At 44.1% G+C, this 18,955-nt stretch overlaps 1 protein-coding gene across 2 annotated transcripts in view; it reads left to right on the plus strand.

The window, feature by feature from the left end:
• LOC126281935 (cytochrome P450 6a2-like) overlaps positions 1 to 18,955 on the plus strand; it is a 118,877-nt gene that overhangs the window by 83,551 nt on the left and 16,371 nt on the right. For both annotated transcript variants that reach the window (XM_049981278.1, XM_049981280.1), the window contains exon 4: positions 1,774 to 1,995. In XM_049981278.1, the coding sequence (XP_049837235.1) occupies positions 1,774 to 1,995 (222 nt within the window). The remainder of the gene's footprint in view (positions 1 to 1,773; positions 1,996 to 18,955) is intronic.

Below are 18,955 nucleotides of genomic sequence, written 5' to 3' on the forward strand. Positions count from 1 at the left end.
CAATAATCAGGCTGCTTTTTTTTTTGCATTTTTCTTTCCCTTCCCTGATGGGGAAGCGCGGGCTGTGTGAGATTCAGCAAATACACTTTTCATCCTTTTTGGATGAATGAGGATACATTTTATTTTTCTGTTACATTTTATTTGATGCATCAGTGCAAATTTGTCATTTCTTAAAATCAGTTTTCAACTTTGTTTTTCCAATTTTACACGTTAGTATTTTTTTCAATTTTATATTTACAATTTGGTTATTTCTAATATTTGGTAAATTTAATATATTTAATACAAACATAGGCCATTGTATTTGTGAGTGTAACTACCTAACGGACTTTCAGGTGGTTGTGTTGGTTGTGTCTTTTGGGGACTTATGTTTTGAGTTTTACGGTGTTCTTTTTTTCTGATTGAACAGTTAGGTAGTTTTTGCTACACATTAAAATTTAGAGTGACTGTAAAGTGAAGTGAGAATAAATATAATAGATTTAACATAGTAGAGTTACAGGATTATATAGTAAAGTAGTTTGGGAGTACTGTGTGGCTTTTGCTGACTTCTATATTTGGTTGTCAGAGCATACAATTGTTGTTGTTTATGAGGGTAAGTTGTGTGCTTTACATATTTTACATTTGGCTTTCAGCAGTGGTGCCTTTTGCATTAGTATTGCACATTTTCCCTCTTTTTAACATTTGCCACCTTCATCCTCTTATGGTGCTTATTGTTTTTACAGCCTATTTCCTATAATTAACTATAATTAGAATTTCCTTTGTGCTTGGGTGTGGGGGTGTGGAAGCATGTGTGGTTGTGAGTGTAGGTGTAGGAGCTCGAGAGTTCGTGTGTGTGTGTCTTGAGTGTAATAATTGGTTCTCTGTGATGTGTGTTTGGTGTTTTTGATTGTTGTGTCTGCGGTCCAGGTGAGGGAGGAGTGGGATTTCTCGGAGTAAGGGTTCCTTAGCGAGGGCCAGGTCCGGGATTTCTCTGCTGGTGTTGTGGTCTGCTGTACGTGCTAGTTCGGCGTACTTGTACTTGGGTCGTCTGGTAGGTCGTGTTCTTGGCTGCTAGCTTGTTGATGCACAGAATATCTAATAATAAATCAGTACTTAAATACACAGCTCTAAAACTGGCAGTATATTTTCGATATGCAGCCGATATATTTTTTGGCCGGTATGTCAATACGTTTTACGTCGATATATCGATATACAGACGTTTATTCGATATATTGAGGTCCTATAATGATACTTTTAAAGACCGATATTTTTTAAATTATCGGCAGTCCTAGCTGGTACTCACACACAATGCTACTGCCCCCCCTCTACCACTGCACGTCCACAGAGCACGTGCAGGCGGGACTTGAATGTGGCGCGAAACTTGCTCGCCTCTAGGCGAGACACGCAAGGCTAGCCTCTGCGGAAAGACTCATGAGGCTGCTCGCAGACCTTTCAAGTGTTACGACCAAGAAAAATCCCCTGACAGTACCGGGTATTGAAATTGGGGTCATCCACATAAAGTTGAGACACATTGATTGCAATGGAACGGAACGTTGAATAAATATAGAAGTAGGTAATAAAATAAAAGGTAGGCAGGCCCCACCGAAAAAAAGGCATGTTACTGTTTGCTTCCGACATCTATCAGTAATTTTTCGAATGACAACATACTGCATTTTCGAATAAGATGAACTCGACATTCATACAAAATACAGTGCACTTTGATACCAAACATAAATATAGCGCGTGTTTGACACATTGTAACGTAAAGGGTCAGTGGAGGCCACGTTGCTGTTCCAGAGGTGACTGACAACTTGGTGGTGGCGCAGCTGCTGCTGGCGTTCACTCTTGGATTCGAGATGACGTCGTCGGCTATGAGTTTCTGTCTGCACGAGCTGTCCATCAACCCCGTGCTGCAGACACGCGCGCACAAGGAAGTGGACGCAGTTCTCTCCCGCCATGGGGGTGAGATCACCTACGACGCCATCCAAGAGATGACCTACATGGACCTGCTAGTGGCAGGTAAGTTGGGGTTCGCTCTCAAAGTTACTCCTAGATATACTCAACATGGATAGGTCACAACTAAAGCTGGTTCAAGAGATTCCCTACACGGATGCACATTCGACGCGTATGTGGCTGGTTACTCTCAGTAGTGAGAGATGACCTACATGAACATGTCGGTGGCAGTACAGTGGCTCTTCAGTGTCAGGAGTCAGTTAAACTGTTTATCATACACTTACAATGAAAGAAGTCCGATACCCAGTGACCCAGAGGAAAAGTAATGCTCCCCATAAAATTATGTAAATATAAGACAAATGATGTCATGGAAGAGCACAATTAAGTACAAAAGTACAGATACATCTCCTCACACGCATGTATTAATGAAGCGAGTCATCTAACTATAGAAGGAACTAGTAATTAACCAAATTGTAGCCTATCGCGATTGCCGTTTATCGTATCGTGACATTGCTGCTCGCGTTGGCCGAGATCCAATGACTGTTAGCAGAACATGGAATCGGTGGGTTCAGGAGGGTAACACAGAACGCCGTGCAGGATGCCAACGGCCTCGTATCACTGCCAGTCCAGATGACAGGCATCTTATTCTCATGGCTGTAACGGATCGTGCAGCCACGTCTCGATCCCTGAGTCAACAGATATGGGCTTTTCCAAGACAACAACCATCTGCACGAACAGTTAGACGGCATTATAAAAAATGGTTCAAATGGCTCTAAGCACTGTGGGACTTAACTTCTGAGGTCAACAGTCCCCTAGAACTTAGAACTACTTAAACCTAACTAACCTAAGGACGTCACACACATCCATGCCCGAGGCAGGATTTGAACCTGCGACCGTAGCAGTCGTGCGGTTCCAGACTGTACCGCCTAGAACCGCTCGGCCAACCCGGCCGGCTGGCGTTTGCAGCATCATGGACTATCAGCTTGGAGACCATGGTTGCGGTTACCCTTCACCCTGCATCACAGACAGGAGCTCCTGCGATAGTGCACTCAACGACGAACCTGGGTGCACGGATGTTGAAACGTCACTTTTTCGGGTTAATCCTGGTTCTGTTTACATCATCATGATGGTCGCATCCGTGTTTGGCGACATCGCGATGAACGTACATTGGAAGGCTGTATTCGTCATCGCCATACTTGCGTACCACCAGGTGTCATGGCATGGGGTGCCACTGGTGACACGTCTTGGTCACCTCTTGTTCGCATTGACGGCACTTTGAACAGTGAACGTTACATTTGAGATGTATTTCGATCCATGGCGCTACCCTTCATTCGATCTCTGCGAAACCCTACATTTCAGCAGGATAATGCACGACCGCATGTTGCAGGTCGTGTACGGGCCTTTCGGATACAGAAAATGTTCGACTGCTGCCCTGGTCAGCACATTCTCCAGATCTCTCACCAACTGAAAACGTCTGTCAATGGTGGCCGAGCAACTGGCTCGTCACAATACGCCAGTCACTACTCTTGATGAACTCTGGTATCGGTTTGAAGCTGCATGGGCAGCTGTACTTATAGACGCCATCCACGCTCTGTTTGACTCAATGCCCAGGCGTATCAAGGCCTTTATTACGGCCAGAGGTTTTTGTTCTCCTGAGTACTGATTTCTCAGGATCTTTGCTCCCAAATTGGGTGGAAATGTAATCCCATGTCAATTCTAGTATAATATGTTTGTCCAACGAATACCCGTTTATCATCTGCATTTCCTCTTGGTGTAGCAATTTTAATGGCAAGTAGTGTAGTTTTCACAGAATGCAGGCTGCGACCAGTCCGCTCTCAGTGGGAAGACAGAACACAGTGAATTCCCTGTCATACACAGTCTCTGGGTCTGCTTTCAGTACCGAACATATTTATGACCCACCAGACCTTGTAAGTTAACTCGTGAGCCAGCTAAGATAACTCCCAAGGCTGCAGAAAATAATAGGTCTCCTCACTGTACTAATACGAAAGGAGAAGAAGTAATTGGGTGCATATTCAATGGTAGTACTGAATGTTATTTGCAGTTACCATGAAGCATTAACATATGGAGTATACTGATACTTTGACAGGCATATTATAATATAAAACAGGTTGCTTGACAGTTTCGGCATAAGCAGGCACATAACACCTGCCAAAGCTTTTCCAGAAGATGAACAACGTTTTGTTCAAGCTGTTTTCTATCAAAGCTGGTCTTGGAGTTGACCTACCTGGTGGAAGGTCAGCCGCCTTCCTCTGTCAAAGCCGGACCAAGTGATAACCTACATGTACATGATACTGGAATGTCATGTTACTCTTCAGTTACATAGCTGGTCCAGCTCAGTGGCGGTTTTCTGCCAAAGCTGGCCTGGTCTGGCCAGTGGCCTACATGGATCTGCTAGTGATGTCCTACATGGATTTGCTAGTGACAAGTCAGTGGTTGTTTATGGTCAAAGCCAGTTCAATATATACACCACACTGATATTGAGATGAAAGGACATTTTGGTTTTAATCATTATATATTAATTCTCATCCATTTTACTAAACCCACTATCCTCTAAAAATGTATCAGTAGTAATGTAGTAAAATGCAGCGAGGGCCATCATACTTGCATCCTTATCTGTGAAGCAAGGGAAGGGAAAGTGGAGACATGCAAGACTAACTGTGGAATGTGTGGACCAATTGCAACCAAAATTGGTAAGTATACGAGTTACGGTCTCGTACTATTAGGGTGGGAAATTCTGATTGCCTTGAGAATAGGATGTAAGTGTGATGGGAGTTCCCCATGTGTAAACCTAATAAATCAAAGTGCTTTGCATGTATATTTGACAATTCAACAATTTTTGGGGTCACTAAGTTGATTCTTAACAATCCTGATCACATTTATCTCTACAGTTAGGCGTAATGAGGAAATGGGGTAAAAAGTGGAGTAAAGTTCTACAGTTGTAGGATCAATTTTAGTAAGTCTTGATATACACTCCTGGAAATGGAAAAAAGAACACATTGACACCGGTGTGTCAGACCCACCATACTTGCTCCGGACACTGCGAGAGGGCTGTACAAGCAATGATCACACTCACGGCACAGCGGACACACGAGGAACCGCGGTGTTGGCCGTCGAATGGCGCTAGCTGCGCAGCATTCGTGCACCGCCGCCGTCAGTGTCAGCCAGTTTGCCGTGTCATACGGAGCTCCATTGCAGTCTTTAACACTGGTAGCATGCCGCAACAGCATGGACGATCGATGTTGTCGCCAGTGGTCGGCGGAAGGTGCACGTGCCCGTCGACCTGGGACCGGACCGCAGCGACGCACGGATGCACGCCAAGACCGTAGGATCCTACGCAGTGCCGTAGGGGACCGCACCGCCACTTCCCAGCAAATTAGGGACACTGTTGCTCCTGGGGTATCGGCGAGGACCATTCGCAACCGTCTCCATGAAGCTGGGCTACGGTCCCGCACAGCGTTAGGCCGTCTTCCGCTCACGTCCCAACATCGTGCAGCCCGCCTCCAGTGGTGTCGCGACAGGCGTGAATGGAGGGACGAATGGAGACGTGTCGTCTTCAGCGATGAGAGTCACTTCTGCCTTGGCCAATGATGGTCGTATGCGTGTTTGGCGCCGTGCAGGTGAGCGCCACAATCAGGACTGCATACGACCGAGCCACACAGGGCCAACACCCGGCATCATGGTGTGGGGAGCGATCTCCTACACTGGCCATACACCTCTGGTAATCGTCGAGGGGACACTGGATAGTGCACAGTACATCCAAACCGTCATCGAACCCATCGTTCTACCATTCCTAGACCGGCAAGGGAACTTGCTGCTCCAACAGGACAATGCACGTCCGCATGTATCCCGTGCCACCCAACGTGCTCTAGAAGGTGTAAGTCAACTACCCTGGCCAGCAAGATCTCCGGATCTGTCCCCCATTGAGCATGTTTGGGACTGGATGAAGCGTCGTCTCACGCGGTCTGCACGTCCAGCACGAACGCTGGTCCAACTGAGACATCAGGTGGAAATGACATGGCAAGCTGTTCCACAGGACTACATCCAGCATCTCTACGATCGTCTCCATGGGAGAATAGCAGCCTGCATTGCTGCGAAAGGTGGATATACACTGTACTAGTGCCGACATTGTGCATGCTCAGTTGCCTGTGTCTATGTGCCTGTGGTTCTGTCAGTGTGATCATGTGATGTATCTGACCCCAGGAATGTGTCAATAAAGTTTCCCCTTCCTCGGACAGTGAATTCACGGTGTTCTTATTTCAATTTCCAGAAGTGTATATGTAACTAGAGACAGAGCACGGAAAACAATTCAGTCCTCTGTCATAGCAACAGCAGTTGGGGTATGACAAAGAGCATAGTGGAATGTAACAATAATTATGGAAAATGCTTTGATATTGGTAGACTTGTGACAAGAATTACTGAATTAGTAAGAAACTTTAGCAGATTTTAGAGGTTTGAAAGAGTGAAAGGGGTGACAAATAAATATTATCAAAAACTTACTATATTAAGTACAATCCATAAGAAGTATAATCCATACATACATACATACATAAACTAGTCTAATCGATGAATAGCCCTTGGACTTGATGGTGGGTGGGTGTGTGTGTGTGGGGGGGGGGGAGGGGGAGTGGGGAAGAAATGGTTCCAAAGCATAGTTCTGGAACGCAAGGAAGAATACTAACCGAGAATTAACCTAACATATGATCATTATTGTTGTTGTTGTTGTGGTCTTCAGTCCTGAGACTGGTTTGATGCAGCTCTCCATGATACTCTATCCTGTGCAAGCTTCTTCATCTCCCAGTACCTACTGCAACCTACATCCTTCTGAATCTGCTTAGTGTACTCATCTCTCGGTCTCCCTCTACGACTTTTACCCTCCACACTGCCCTCCAATGCTAAATTTGTGATCCCTTGATGCCTCAAAACATGTCCTACCAATCGATCCCTTCTTCTAGTCAAGTTGTGCCACAAACTTCTCTTCTCCCCAATCCTATTCAATACCTCCTCATTAGTTACGTGATCTATCCACCTTATCTTCAGTATTCTTCTGTAGCACCACATTTCGAAAGCTTCTATTCTCTTCTTGTCCAAACTAGTTATCGTCCATGTTTCACTTCCATACATGGCTACACTCCAAACAAATATTTTCAGAAATGACTTCCTGACACTTAAATCTATATTCGATGTTAACAAATTTCTCTTCTTCAGAAACGCTTTCCTTGCCATTGCCAGTCTTCATTTTATATCCTCTCTACTTCGACCATCATCAGTTATTTTACTTCCTAAATAGCAAAACTCCTTTACTACTTTAAGTGTCTCATTTCCTAATCTAATTCCCTCAGCATCACCCGATTTAATTGGACTACATTCCATTATCCTTGTTTTGCTTTTGTTGATGTTTATCTTATATCCTCCTTTCAAGACACTGTCCATTCCGTTCAACTGCTCTTCCAAGTCCTTTGCCGTCTCTGACAGAATTACAATGTCATCGGCGAACCTCAAAGTTTTTACTTCGTCTCCATGAATTTTAATACCTACTCCAAATTTTTCTTTTGTTTCCTTTACTGCTTGCTCAATATACAGATTGAATAACATCGGGGAGAGGCTACAACCCTGTCTCACTCCTTTCCCAACCACTGCTCCCCTTTCATTTCCCTCGACTCTTATGACTGCCATCTGGTTTCTGTACAAATTGTAAATAGCCTTTCGCTCACTGTATTTTACCCCTGCCACCTTTAGAATTTGAAAAAGAATATTCCAGTCAACATTGTCAAAAGCTTTCTCTAGGTCTACAAATGCTAGAAACGTAGGTTTGCCTTTTCTTAATCTTTCTTCTAAGATAAGTCGTAAGGTCAGTATTGCCTCACGTGTTCCAACATTTCGACGGAATCCAAACTGATCCTCTCTGAGGTCTGCATCTACCAGTTTTTCCATGCGTCTGTAAAGAATTCGCGTTAGTATTTTGCAGCTGTGACTTATTAAACTGATAGTTCGGTAATTTTCACATCGGTCAGCACCTGCTTTCTTTGGGATTGGAATTATTGTAATCTTCTTGAAGTCTGAGGGTATTTCGCCTGTCTCATACATCTTGCTCACCAGCTGGTAGAGTTTTGTTATGACTGGCTCTCCCAAGGCCGTCAGTAGTTCCAATGGAATGTTGTCTGCTCCGGGGGCCTTGTTTCGACTCAGGTCTTTCAGTGCTCTGTCAAACTCTTCACGCAGTATCGTATCTCCCATTTCGTCTTCATCTACATCCTCTTCCATTTCCATAATATTGTCCTCAAGTACATCACCCTTGTATAAACCTTCTATATACTCCTTCCACCTTTCTGCCTTCCCTTCTTTGCTTAGAACTGGGTTGCCATCTGAGCTCTTGATATTCATACACGTGGTTCTCTTCTCTCCAAAGGTCTCTTTAATTTTCCTGTAGGCAGTATCTATCTTACCCCTAGTGAGATAAGCTTCTACATCCTTACATTTGTCCTCTAGCCATCCCTGTTTAGCCATTTTGCACTTCCTGTCGATCTCATTTTTGAGACGTTTGTATTCCTTTTTGCCTGCTTCATTTACTGCATTTTTATATTTTCTCATTTCATCAATTAAATTCAATATTTCTTCTGTTACCCAAGGATTTCCAGCAGCCCTCGTCCTTTTACCTACTCTATCCTCTGCTGCCTTCACTACTTCATCCCTCAGAGCTACCCATTCTTCTTCTACTGTATTTCTTTCCCCTATTCCTGTCAATTGTTCCCTTATGCTCTCCCTGAAACTCTGTACAACCTCTGGTTCTTTCAGTTTATCCAGGTCCCATCTCCTTAATTTCCCACATTTTTGCAGTTTCTTCAGTTTTAATCTACAGGTCATAACCAATAGATTGTGGTCAGAGTCCACATCTGCCCCTGGAAATGTCTTACAACTTAAAACCTGGTTCCTAAATCTCTGCCTTACCATTATATAATCTATCTGATACCTTTTAGTATCTCCAGGGTTCTTCCACGTATACAACCTTCTTTCATGATTCTTAAACCAAGTGTTAGCTATGATTAAGTTATGCTCTGTACAAAATTCTACTAGGCGGCTCCCTCTTTCATTTCTTAGCCCCAATCCATATTCACCTACTATGTTTCCTTCTCTCCCTTTTCCTACACTCGAATTCCAGTCACCCATTACTATTAAATTTTCGTCTCCCTTCACTATCTGAATAATTTCTTTTATTTCATCGTACATTTCTTCAATTTCTTCGTCATCTGCAGAGCTAGTTGGCATATAAACTTGTACTACTGTAGTAGGTGTGGGCTTCGTATCTATCTTGGCCACAATAATGCGTTCACTATGCTGTTTGTAGTAGCTTACCCGCATTCCTATTTTCCTATTCATTATTAAACCTACTCCTGCATTACCCCTATTTGATTTTGTGTTTATAACCCTGTAGTCACCTGACCAGAAGTCTTGTTCCTCCTGCCACCGAACTTCACTAGTTCCCACTATATCTAACTTTAACCTATCCATTTCCCTTTTTAAATTTTCTAGCCTACCTGCCCGATTAAGGGATCTGACATTCCACGCTCCGATCCGTAGAACGCCAGTTTTCTTTCTCCTGATAAGGACATCCTCCTGAGTAGTCCCTGCCCGGAGATCCGAATGGGGGACTATTTTACCTCCGGAATATTTTACCCAAGAGGATGCCATCATCATTTAATCATACAGTAAAGGTGCATGTCCTCGGGAAAAATTACGGCTGTAGTTTCCCCTTGCTCTCAGCCGTTCGCAGTACCAGCACAGCAAGGCCGTTTTGGTTAATGTTGCAAGGCCAGATCAGTCAATCATCCAGACTGTTGCCCCTGAAACTACTGAAAAGGCTGCTGCCCCTCTTCAGGAACCACACGTTTGTCTGGCCTCTCAACAGATACCCCTCCGTTGTGGTTGCACCTACGGTACGGCCATCTGTATCGCTGAGGCACGCAAGCCTCCCCACCAACGGCAAGGTCCATGGTTCATGGGATTACCATCAGCAATCTTTCATCCACTGCTGGATATAGGCTTCTTACTGCGTTCTCTGCACATCGTATTCTGCCGTTGTCGCATCCAAGTTCCTCCCTCTTATTTGTGTAGTCAGTCCATCTACCTTCATGCCGTTCTCTCACTGCTTTCTTAACACGATGAGTACAACACCGACACTCCTTCCTACACTTTCAGTGACTTCCTCTCTTTATATGAGTAGCGTATCATTCCAGTTTCGAAAGAGCTCCTACGACGTCTTCGACTCTTGTCTTTACTCTTACCCGCTTGTATGTTCTCCGGCCATTTTTATTAAGCCTTACATGCCTGCTACCTGAGCTCGCTGGTCCATGATTAACTTCTGAACAATTTCCGTATTAATCGTCCACATTGCACATCCGTAATTGCGTACCGCCTGTATACAGTGGTTACAGGTATTTCATAAATTGTAATTGGGTATTCACTTCTGAATACAGCATTCAGTTACTCATATGAACCCCAAGAAATTTTTGTCCTTCAATTTATTTCAGCTTCGCTCTCCGTTTTCAATTGCCGCAAGTACCCAAATTCGTCAAATGCTTCTATAACCCCACCAAAAGCTGTACTACATTCCGCAACACAATTTAATTGTCACTTTTCCAAAACCTGATAAATGCATTGTGTTGTGGCACTTGATTTTCAATTTAGTTCAAAGGTGCATACAACTTTGCTCTGTAATGGATCAGAGGCGTGACAACCTATGATGTCACCCTCGGGCTTGGCGGCGCTTCAAACATCAAGCTGTCGACATGTGAAAGTAAAAAAAATGCAGAGCTTAGAAGATCATACGAGTTGTAACGTGGGTTAACTATGTTACATTGGCACCAGATTTCACCACAATTCTGCCCAATGCCATCGTGGACGGGTCACCCGATAGGAAATGGGTTTTATTACGGATGGCACAGGAAAACGTTTCACACCACTGCTCAGAGTCGACATAGAAAGGATTCGGGCAGTTGCATAAATTGCGTTAATGACTGAAATCACTCTTTCCATTGGGGCGATGATACCCACAAAACGATTAAATCTTAGTGTGAAGACATAGTGGTCCTGAAACCCCACTGGGCATCACAACAGACCTTTGGAGTGCAGTGGAAACGCAGTTTTCGCTGCTCTGTGCAGGATGGACCCACCTGTTTCTCACCCCCTTGTGGGATCTTCACAGAGGGGGCGTGACACTGATAACATAGCGAGAGCTGGGCTGCGAAGGCCCTAGGTGTGTCTACTGGCCGCTGTGTCATCCTCTGCATTGCTGCATGACTCAGGTGCGATGTGTTGGGGCATGTGGTCGGTACACCGGCTTCCTGGCCGTTTTGCAGACTTCCCAGATCGCAGATCCGCTACTGTTCGGTCAAACAGCTTCTCAGTTGTTATCCAGAGGCTCTTCCCAGTACCAGGGCCCAATCAAGGTAAAACCATTGACAGTCTCGGATATTGGTCCCAGGTCCTCGGCATCACAGCCCTCTACGTTGGCCATTCCGGTACGGAGTCAGACCGGCATTGACAAATGCGTGAATACAGTGACAGAGGGTCCCTCTGAGACATTCCAAGTTCGACAACACCCGCGGCGCCGTCCGCCCGCCTTTGGTGTGCACTTTAATAATGTACCTGTGTAGACGCAACCTGTGACGGTCTCCTAAGTGCTTGTTGACAGCAAACCGTTGGCATACCTTCAATTCCGCACCCCTACTAGGAGGTACTAGCTCTGTATCATTGCCTGCCTGCGGGTGCCTAGATTTCCTGCCTTTGGTGGTTCACGCACATGCACATTGTTAAAGAGCTCAACAAATGTGGGTGGTTAACAACGAGGGAGTTTCGGAACTAGGTGGTCTTAATTAGAGGAGATCTTTGCCGTTTTATTGCCGCATCACCACACCCGCCCCCAATAGTAAGGTCGCATTAGGACGCAAAACAGGAAAACAGAAAAAGCAAAAGCACTCTTTGCCACTTTGGAACTTATTCAAATTCCATCGAATGGTTTTGAACGGTCCCTAGAGGTTCCGTCCTGCATTCGAGGGCAGAGTCCCACTGGGTTGATTTCATTTGTGTCCTTTATGCCAGGCCCTGAGACCTCTTCGTGTCGGTTCTACATGGTTGTGTGTCTGAAGTTTTTTCTCGACCATTCGAAAGAATACCGCATTATTTCCAAGCAGGGCGACGCGGATCGGATCTTCATCGCAGAGACGTCAAGAGAAGGGATAAAATGTGATTGAGAAGGGATATGACGATCTTCCAACTATCCTATCATGTGACGTCCAGGAAGGGATTCGGCAGAATTATGGTGAAATTTTGTGCCAATGTGACATCATAACCCACCATTATCCTCACATGAATTTCTGACCTTTGGAATTTGTTTCGCATGTGCTTACACCAGGCTATTTGTAGCGTCAGCGAGCCCAAAGGTGACGTTGCTTTAGGCCCATTTCAGAGGAAGCCTTTGGGGACCTTTGAGCCAAATTTCAAACCTAAGTTTCTGAATGGGAGACAGTACCGGGTTTCGGAAACATGAGCCTTTAATTGTGTTAAGCAATATATATTCCTATCGGCATACATACCCAAAAAATTTTGCTCTGAGCACTATGAGAATTAGCTTCAGAGGTCATCAGTCCCCTAGAACTTAGAACTACTTAAACCTAACTAACCAAAGGACATCACACACATCCATGCCCGAGGTAGGATTCGAACCTGCGACCGTAGCGCTCGTGCGTTTCCAGACTGTAGCGCCTTGAACCGCTCAGCCAACCCGGCCGGCTCGGCATACTCAACGTACATTATTTTGTGTTTACTGTTAACCATCTCCAAGCCTGTTATCATACGATCCCGGTTAAGTTCCTCCGTTATTTGGTGAATTTCATTTGTGTCGGAAGAAAAAAGTCATATATGCAAATTCGTCTCTGTGTAATGGCGTAAAAAATTCTTCTTGATATTTGTGCACACACTGCGGTAACAATGGGGGCTATAATTAGTAAGGAGGAAGTGGAATCCAGGGAAAGAAGCAGTCTCTCTCCTGGACAGTTTTCCTGTGTTATGAAGTTATTAAAAACGAAACGAATTTTACAAGTTATTTACATAAGGAATTCAAACATCGTTAACTAATGACAGTCGTATCTTGTTCTTTGGTTGATAGTGGATTTAAAGTTTACCATAGCTTGCAAAAAATTGGTTTTCTCCTTCCTGCCATCGTTATTCTACGTAATAGTCATATTCATAAGAGAATAACAAATGAAAGGAGTATCCTGAGATCTCTAACCGAAACATAATTTAGCCTGCTTTAAAAATTCAATTTTCTATGTGCAGTTACAGACAAACAAAACAAAAGACATGCAGAATACTAACATACCCTACTATCGCAAGTAGGCTGTATAGATTTTCGTATTGCTAACGCCACGTAGCGCTCTGTATGAAAATCACTGGCTGTGCTGTGTGCAGTCTGTGGCTAGTTTTGCATTGTTGTCTGCCATTGTAGTGTTGGGCAGCTGGATGTGAAGAGCGCGTAGCGTTGCGCAGTTGGAGGTGCGCCGCCACCAGTGGTGGATGTGCGGAAGTGAGATGGCAGTAGTGGCGCTCGCTGTATTGCAGTAGTTCGAGTAACGAAGATTTTTGTGAGGTAAGTCATTTGTGAGAGGTATTCTTTCGTAGGGATTATTGAAAGTCAGATTGCGTTGTGCTAAAAAAATATTGTGTGTCACTTTAGTGTTGATCCGAATAAGAAAAGAGAGCAATGGCTGAGTACGTTCAGTTTTGCTCAGCTGTTTGAAAATCAAATAACGTAGCGTCTTACCAGCACAGTAATTCATTAATTTTTCTCATGGGACGTTTCACTGTTACATACAAAAACCTCTGGTGCATGAACTACTGAAATAGAAAACTAAAATCCAAACTAATTCGTACATCAAAAAAGTTTTACATCACCCCGGTTCCCAGAACTCCTGAAGATATGTGTTGACTGTTGATATTGTATCCCTTTGACTCTTCAGAGACGTCGCTAGATCCGCCCAGATGTAAACAACCATGCATGAGCAGCGCCTATTAGACTGAAGGAGGCCGGCAGCTGATCAGTTTCAGTCATTCCACCGGGAAGGAGGTACACGGCTCGTCATGCCTAGACGGTCAATACTGCGGTTCGATCGCCTCCGCATTGTTACTTTGTGCCAGTAAGGGCTCTCAACAAGGGAAGTATCCAGGCGTCTCGGAGTGAATCAAAGCGAAGTTGCTTGGACATGGAAGAGTAGCAGAGAGACAGGAACTGTGGATGACATGCCTTGCTCAGGCTGCTCAAGGGCTACTACTGCAGTGGATGACCGCTACCTACGGATTATGGCTCGGAGGGTCCCTGACAACAACGCCACCATGTTGAACAATGCTTTTCGTGTAGCCTCAGGACGTCGTGTTACGACTGAAACTGTGCTCATTAGACTGCGTGATGCGTAACTTCACTCCCGACGTCCATGACGAGGACAATCATTGCAACCACGACACCATGCAGCGCGGTACAGATGAGCCCAAGAACATGCCGAATGGACGCTCAGGTTTGGCATCACGTTCTTTTCACCGATGAGTGTCGCATATGCCTTCAACCACAAAATCGTTGCAGTACTGTTTGGAGGCAACCGGGTCAGGCTGAAATCCTTAGAAACACTGTCCAGTGAGTGCAACTAGTTAGAGGTTCCCTGCTGTTTTGGGGTGGCATTATGTTTGGCTGACGTACGCAGCTGGTGGTCATGGAAGGCGCCGTAACTTCAGTACGATAGGTGAATGCCACCCTCCGACCGACAGCGCAACGATATCGGCAACATACTGCGACCCACTCGTCTTCATGGACGGCAATTTGCACCCTCTTCGTGCACATCTTGTGAATGACTTACTTCAGGATAACGACATCGCTTGACTAGAGTGGCGAGGATGTCCTCCAGACATGAACCGTATTGAACATGCGTGGGATAGATTCAGAAGGGCTGTTTATGGACGACGTGACCCACCCACCACTCTGAGGGATTTTCGCCGAATCACCGTTGAGGAGTGGGATAATGTGGACCAGCAGTGTCTTGATGAACTTCTGGATAGTATGCCACGACGAATACAGGCATGCATCAATGAAGAGGACGTGCTACTGGGTATTAAGAGGTACTGCGTGTACAGCAGGCGGGACCACCACCTCTGATGGTCTCACTGTATGGTGATACAACATGCAATGTGTGGTTTTCATGAGCAGTACAAAGGGCGAAAATGATGTTTATGTTGATCTCTATTCCAATTTTCTCTACAGGTTCCTGTACTCTCGGATCCGAGGCAATGCAAAACTTTTTTCCGTGTGTGTTGTATTAATGAGATAGTGTAATTATTTGCTTTCGTTTCACGAATAAAGCGCCGAGCCAATTTCCATGAAATCTGGTTTGGAGCTAGCCTGAACTCTGAAGAAAAAAAGGCTCCTTTAAAAATTAAGAAAGAAATCGATGTCTAAGAGGGTAAAGTATGAAGTGAAACATCTTTTTTTAACTTCAGTGGACAGAAGCATGTTCAAAAATTATTTAATTGGTTGCATGATGTTCACCTTTTACAATGTATAGCTACTTCAATAGCACAATGCATAGGTGCGTGCTTCTACACACGCCCCTTTGCACGCACCATCAAGGTGCTCAGCGGGAACATTGCGCCTGCTGCCATCTCGTCAGGCGTTGTAGCACTTGGGGAGGGCGCGGAGAGGGGGCTGGGGGATCAACACGAGCGATGCTTACCCAAACGGGCAGACGCGTAAAAACGTGTGAGCAGCTGACATCATGGCACGTATAACAGCTTAGTCACTCTTCATCCATCAACATAACAAAAGCACTGATATGCAAGCACACGTGGTAACAGCTAGTGAAACTACAAACACTATCATCTGACCAGTCCTCATCTATCTAATGGAAACGTAGTGTATAACTAAAATGGAGTAACACCAGTTATAAGTCTTTGAATATCAATAGGAGCATCTTTAATCCATACTATGATAATAAATCATGAAGTTATATGAGAGGAACAACGTAAACGTTCACATGCTAACACTACAAGCAAAAACAGTGAGAATAATAAATTCTAATACATTCTAGATGACTTCAGTGACCAGGCCATCTGATGAGAATAAAACAGGATGAAAGGATGAAGTGGTTTCAAGAATATTCACGGAGAATCTTTTGTTAGGAGACAAAGGAGGAAATCATGAATTACATGATTTTCTTTTTAAGTCAACAGAGCTCTGATGGGTGTGATGCGGCCCACCACAAATGCATCTCCTGCTCTATTCTCTCCATCTCAAAGTAGCACTTACACCTTACGTCTTCAGTTATTTTCCGGGCGTACTCAAATCTTTGTCTTCCCTTTAGTTTTTTCCCTCTACAGTTCCCTCTAGTAATATGAGTGTTATTCCCTGATGCCTTGACATACATACTAGAGTCCTGTCCCTCCTTCTTGTCACTTTTTTTCAGCGGAGGACCATCTCATTTATCACCAGTTCTCCTAATTTTCAAAATTATTCTGCAACACCATATCTCAAACCCTGTGATTCTCTTCTGTTTCGGTTTACCAACTGTCCATGATTCGCTACCAGACAAAACTGTGCTCCAAACGTCTATTCTCAGAAATTTCTGCTTCAAATTAAGGCCAGCGTTAGATACCGGTAGACGTCTCTCGGCCGTGAAAGCCATCCTCACCTCTTCTATTCTGCTTGTGATGTCCTCCATGCTTCGCCCGTCATTGTTAATTTTGATTCTAACGTAGCAGAATTCCGTAACTTCATCTACTGCATGATCACGATAGCTGATCTTAACTTTTTCACCATTCTCGTTTCTGCTACATGTCATTACCTTTGACTTTTTTCGGTTTACTCTCATTCCATATTCTGTAGTCATTAGACTGTACATTCCATCCAATAGATCCTGTAATTTTCCATCCAGTTCACCGAGGATAACAACAGCATTAGCGAATCTTCACAAAGATATCCTTTAAAGGTAAATATTAATCCACCGTTGAACCTTCGCTTCATTTCCGTTGTTGCTTCTTCGATGTATATATGGAACAGTGGGGATGGAAGACCACATGTCTGCCTTGCAGGCTTTTTATTGAAGCACTTTGACCTTAATCTTGAAGTCTTATTGTTCCATCTTCTTTCTTGTACATATTGCATAGTACCCCTCTTTTCATAAAGCTTACTTCTATTGTCTCTAAATCTGGAACATCTTGCACAATTTTACATTGTCGAACTCTTCTTGTGGGCCAACGAAAACTATGAGCATGTCTTGATTTTCCTTCAGTCTTCCTTCCACTTTCAAGCGCAACGTCAAAACTGCGTCTTGGTCCCTCTACGTTTCCTAAAAGCTAAGCAGATCGTCATCTACCTGATTCTCTATTTTCTTCTCTATATGAATAAGCTGTTAAGCTGACCATGTGACAGTCCTCGCACTTGTCCGGAATTGAGTAGACTTTTTTTTACGAAAGACTGATGGTACATCGCCAGTCTCTCAGATTCCAAAACCAAATTCAATATCTTTGAAAGTCTTTTGGTTGCTACTCCCCCCTCCTCCCCCCAACAATAAACTTGAGTGGAATTTTATCTATCTCTTCTGATTTTTCTGTTTAATTCATCTCACGTCTTCCATAGCTCATTCACATTATGACTGTAATAATGCATACCCATCTTGAAACGATTGATTGAGCTTGGATCATACATTTTACATAAAACATTTATTGAAACTTCTATTAAATATAACATTAACCCACTCAACACGCCAAGGCCAACTTACATGGAATCACAGATCAAACAATTGTGAATTTAATAACAAGCCAAAATTACTTATAAGACTTAAGCCTTCACTTATACGAATCACTTAAGAAAACAGCATCTTAAGAAAATAGCATCTCATCAAGGGAGAAAATAGCATCTCATCAAGGGAGCTTTAGGCGAAATACCTTTCAATTATTTAATTCAGAAAATACCTAATGTATTAGAAAAAAAGAAAGACTGGGAAGTAGCGTAACAGTAAACAATTAATACTTTAGTTATTAAGAAGCTGGCAAATAATACCTAACTATGTGGATACGCCACAATGACTTCTCGAGGTGATGCAGTGGTTAGTACGCTGGACTCGTGTTCGGGAGGACGACGTTTCGAACACGCTTCCGGCCATCCAAATTTAGGTACTCTGTGATTTCCCTAAATCGCTATGAGCAAATTTGGGGAATGCTCCTTTAATTTCCTTCCTCATCATTGACACAACCAGAGCTTTGCTCCGTCTGTCATGACTTCGATGTCGAAGGGGCGTTAAACCCTATCTTCGTTTCTTTTTTAAACCTCAGTGTCTTTGATGAAAATATACTTTAGTTAAGACACACCGGCAAGTGTAAGCTGAAGGCTTTCATAGGTGGATGTCATAGTTGCTGGTCACTCTTCCAAGTTGTAATGCCGTGATCGAAGGATGTTTTCGGTTGCTGACGATTCTTCCAGGCGTCCGGACGAAACGTCAGGGAACGAGAAGTTCCTTCGCCCACGGCCATACAACCCGGAAAACTAGTCAGCAACTTAAGTGGAAAGGACTTAACTGACAACCAGCCAATACACACAAGCTACCATAACCACAAAAGAATACTCTTGATCATATGGTTTCGTTCTGCACATTCCACTGAGGTGACAACGAGTAATGGGATAGTGATTTGCACATATTCACAAGGCGGTAGTTACCAGCATACACGTTATAAAACGACAGTGCATTGGCATTTACAGTATGGCGGTTCACGTGAAAAGTTTCCCGAAGTGATTATGGCATTGCCGAGCGGTCTAAGGCGCTGCAGTCATCGACCGTGCGGCTGGTCCCGGCGGAGGTTCGAGTCCTCCCTCAGGCATGGGTGTGTGCGTTTGTCCTTAGGATAATTTAGGTTAAGTAGTGTGTAAGCTTAGGGTCTGATGACCTTAGCAGTTAAGTCTCATAAGACTTCACAC

Source organism: Schistocerca gregaria, chromosome 7 (assembly GCF_023897955.1).
Source record: "Schistocerca gregaria isolate iqSchGreg1 chromosome 7, iqSchGreg1.2, whole genome shotgun sequence".
In the NCBI taxonomy this organism is placed as follows: domain Eukaryota; kingdom Metazoa; phylum Arthropoda; class Insecta; order Orthoptera; family Acrididae; genus Schistocerca; species Schistocerca gregaria.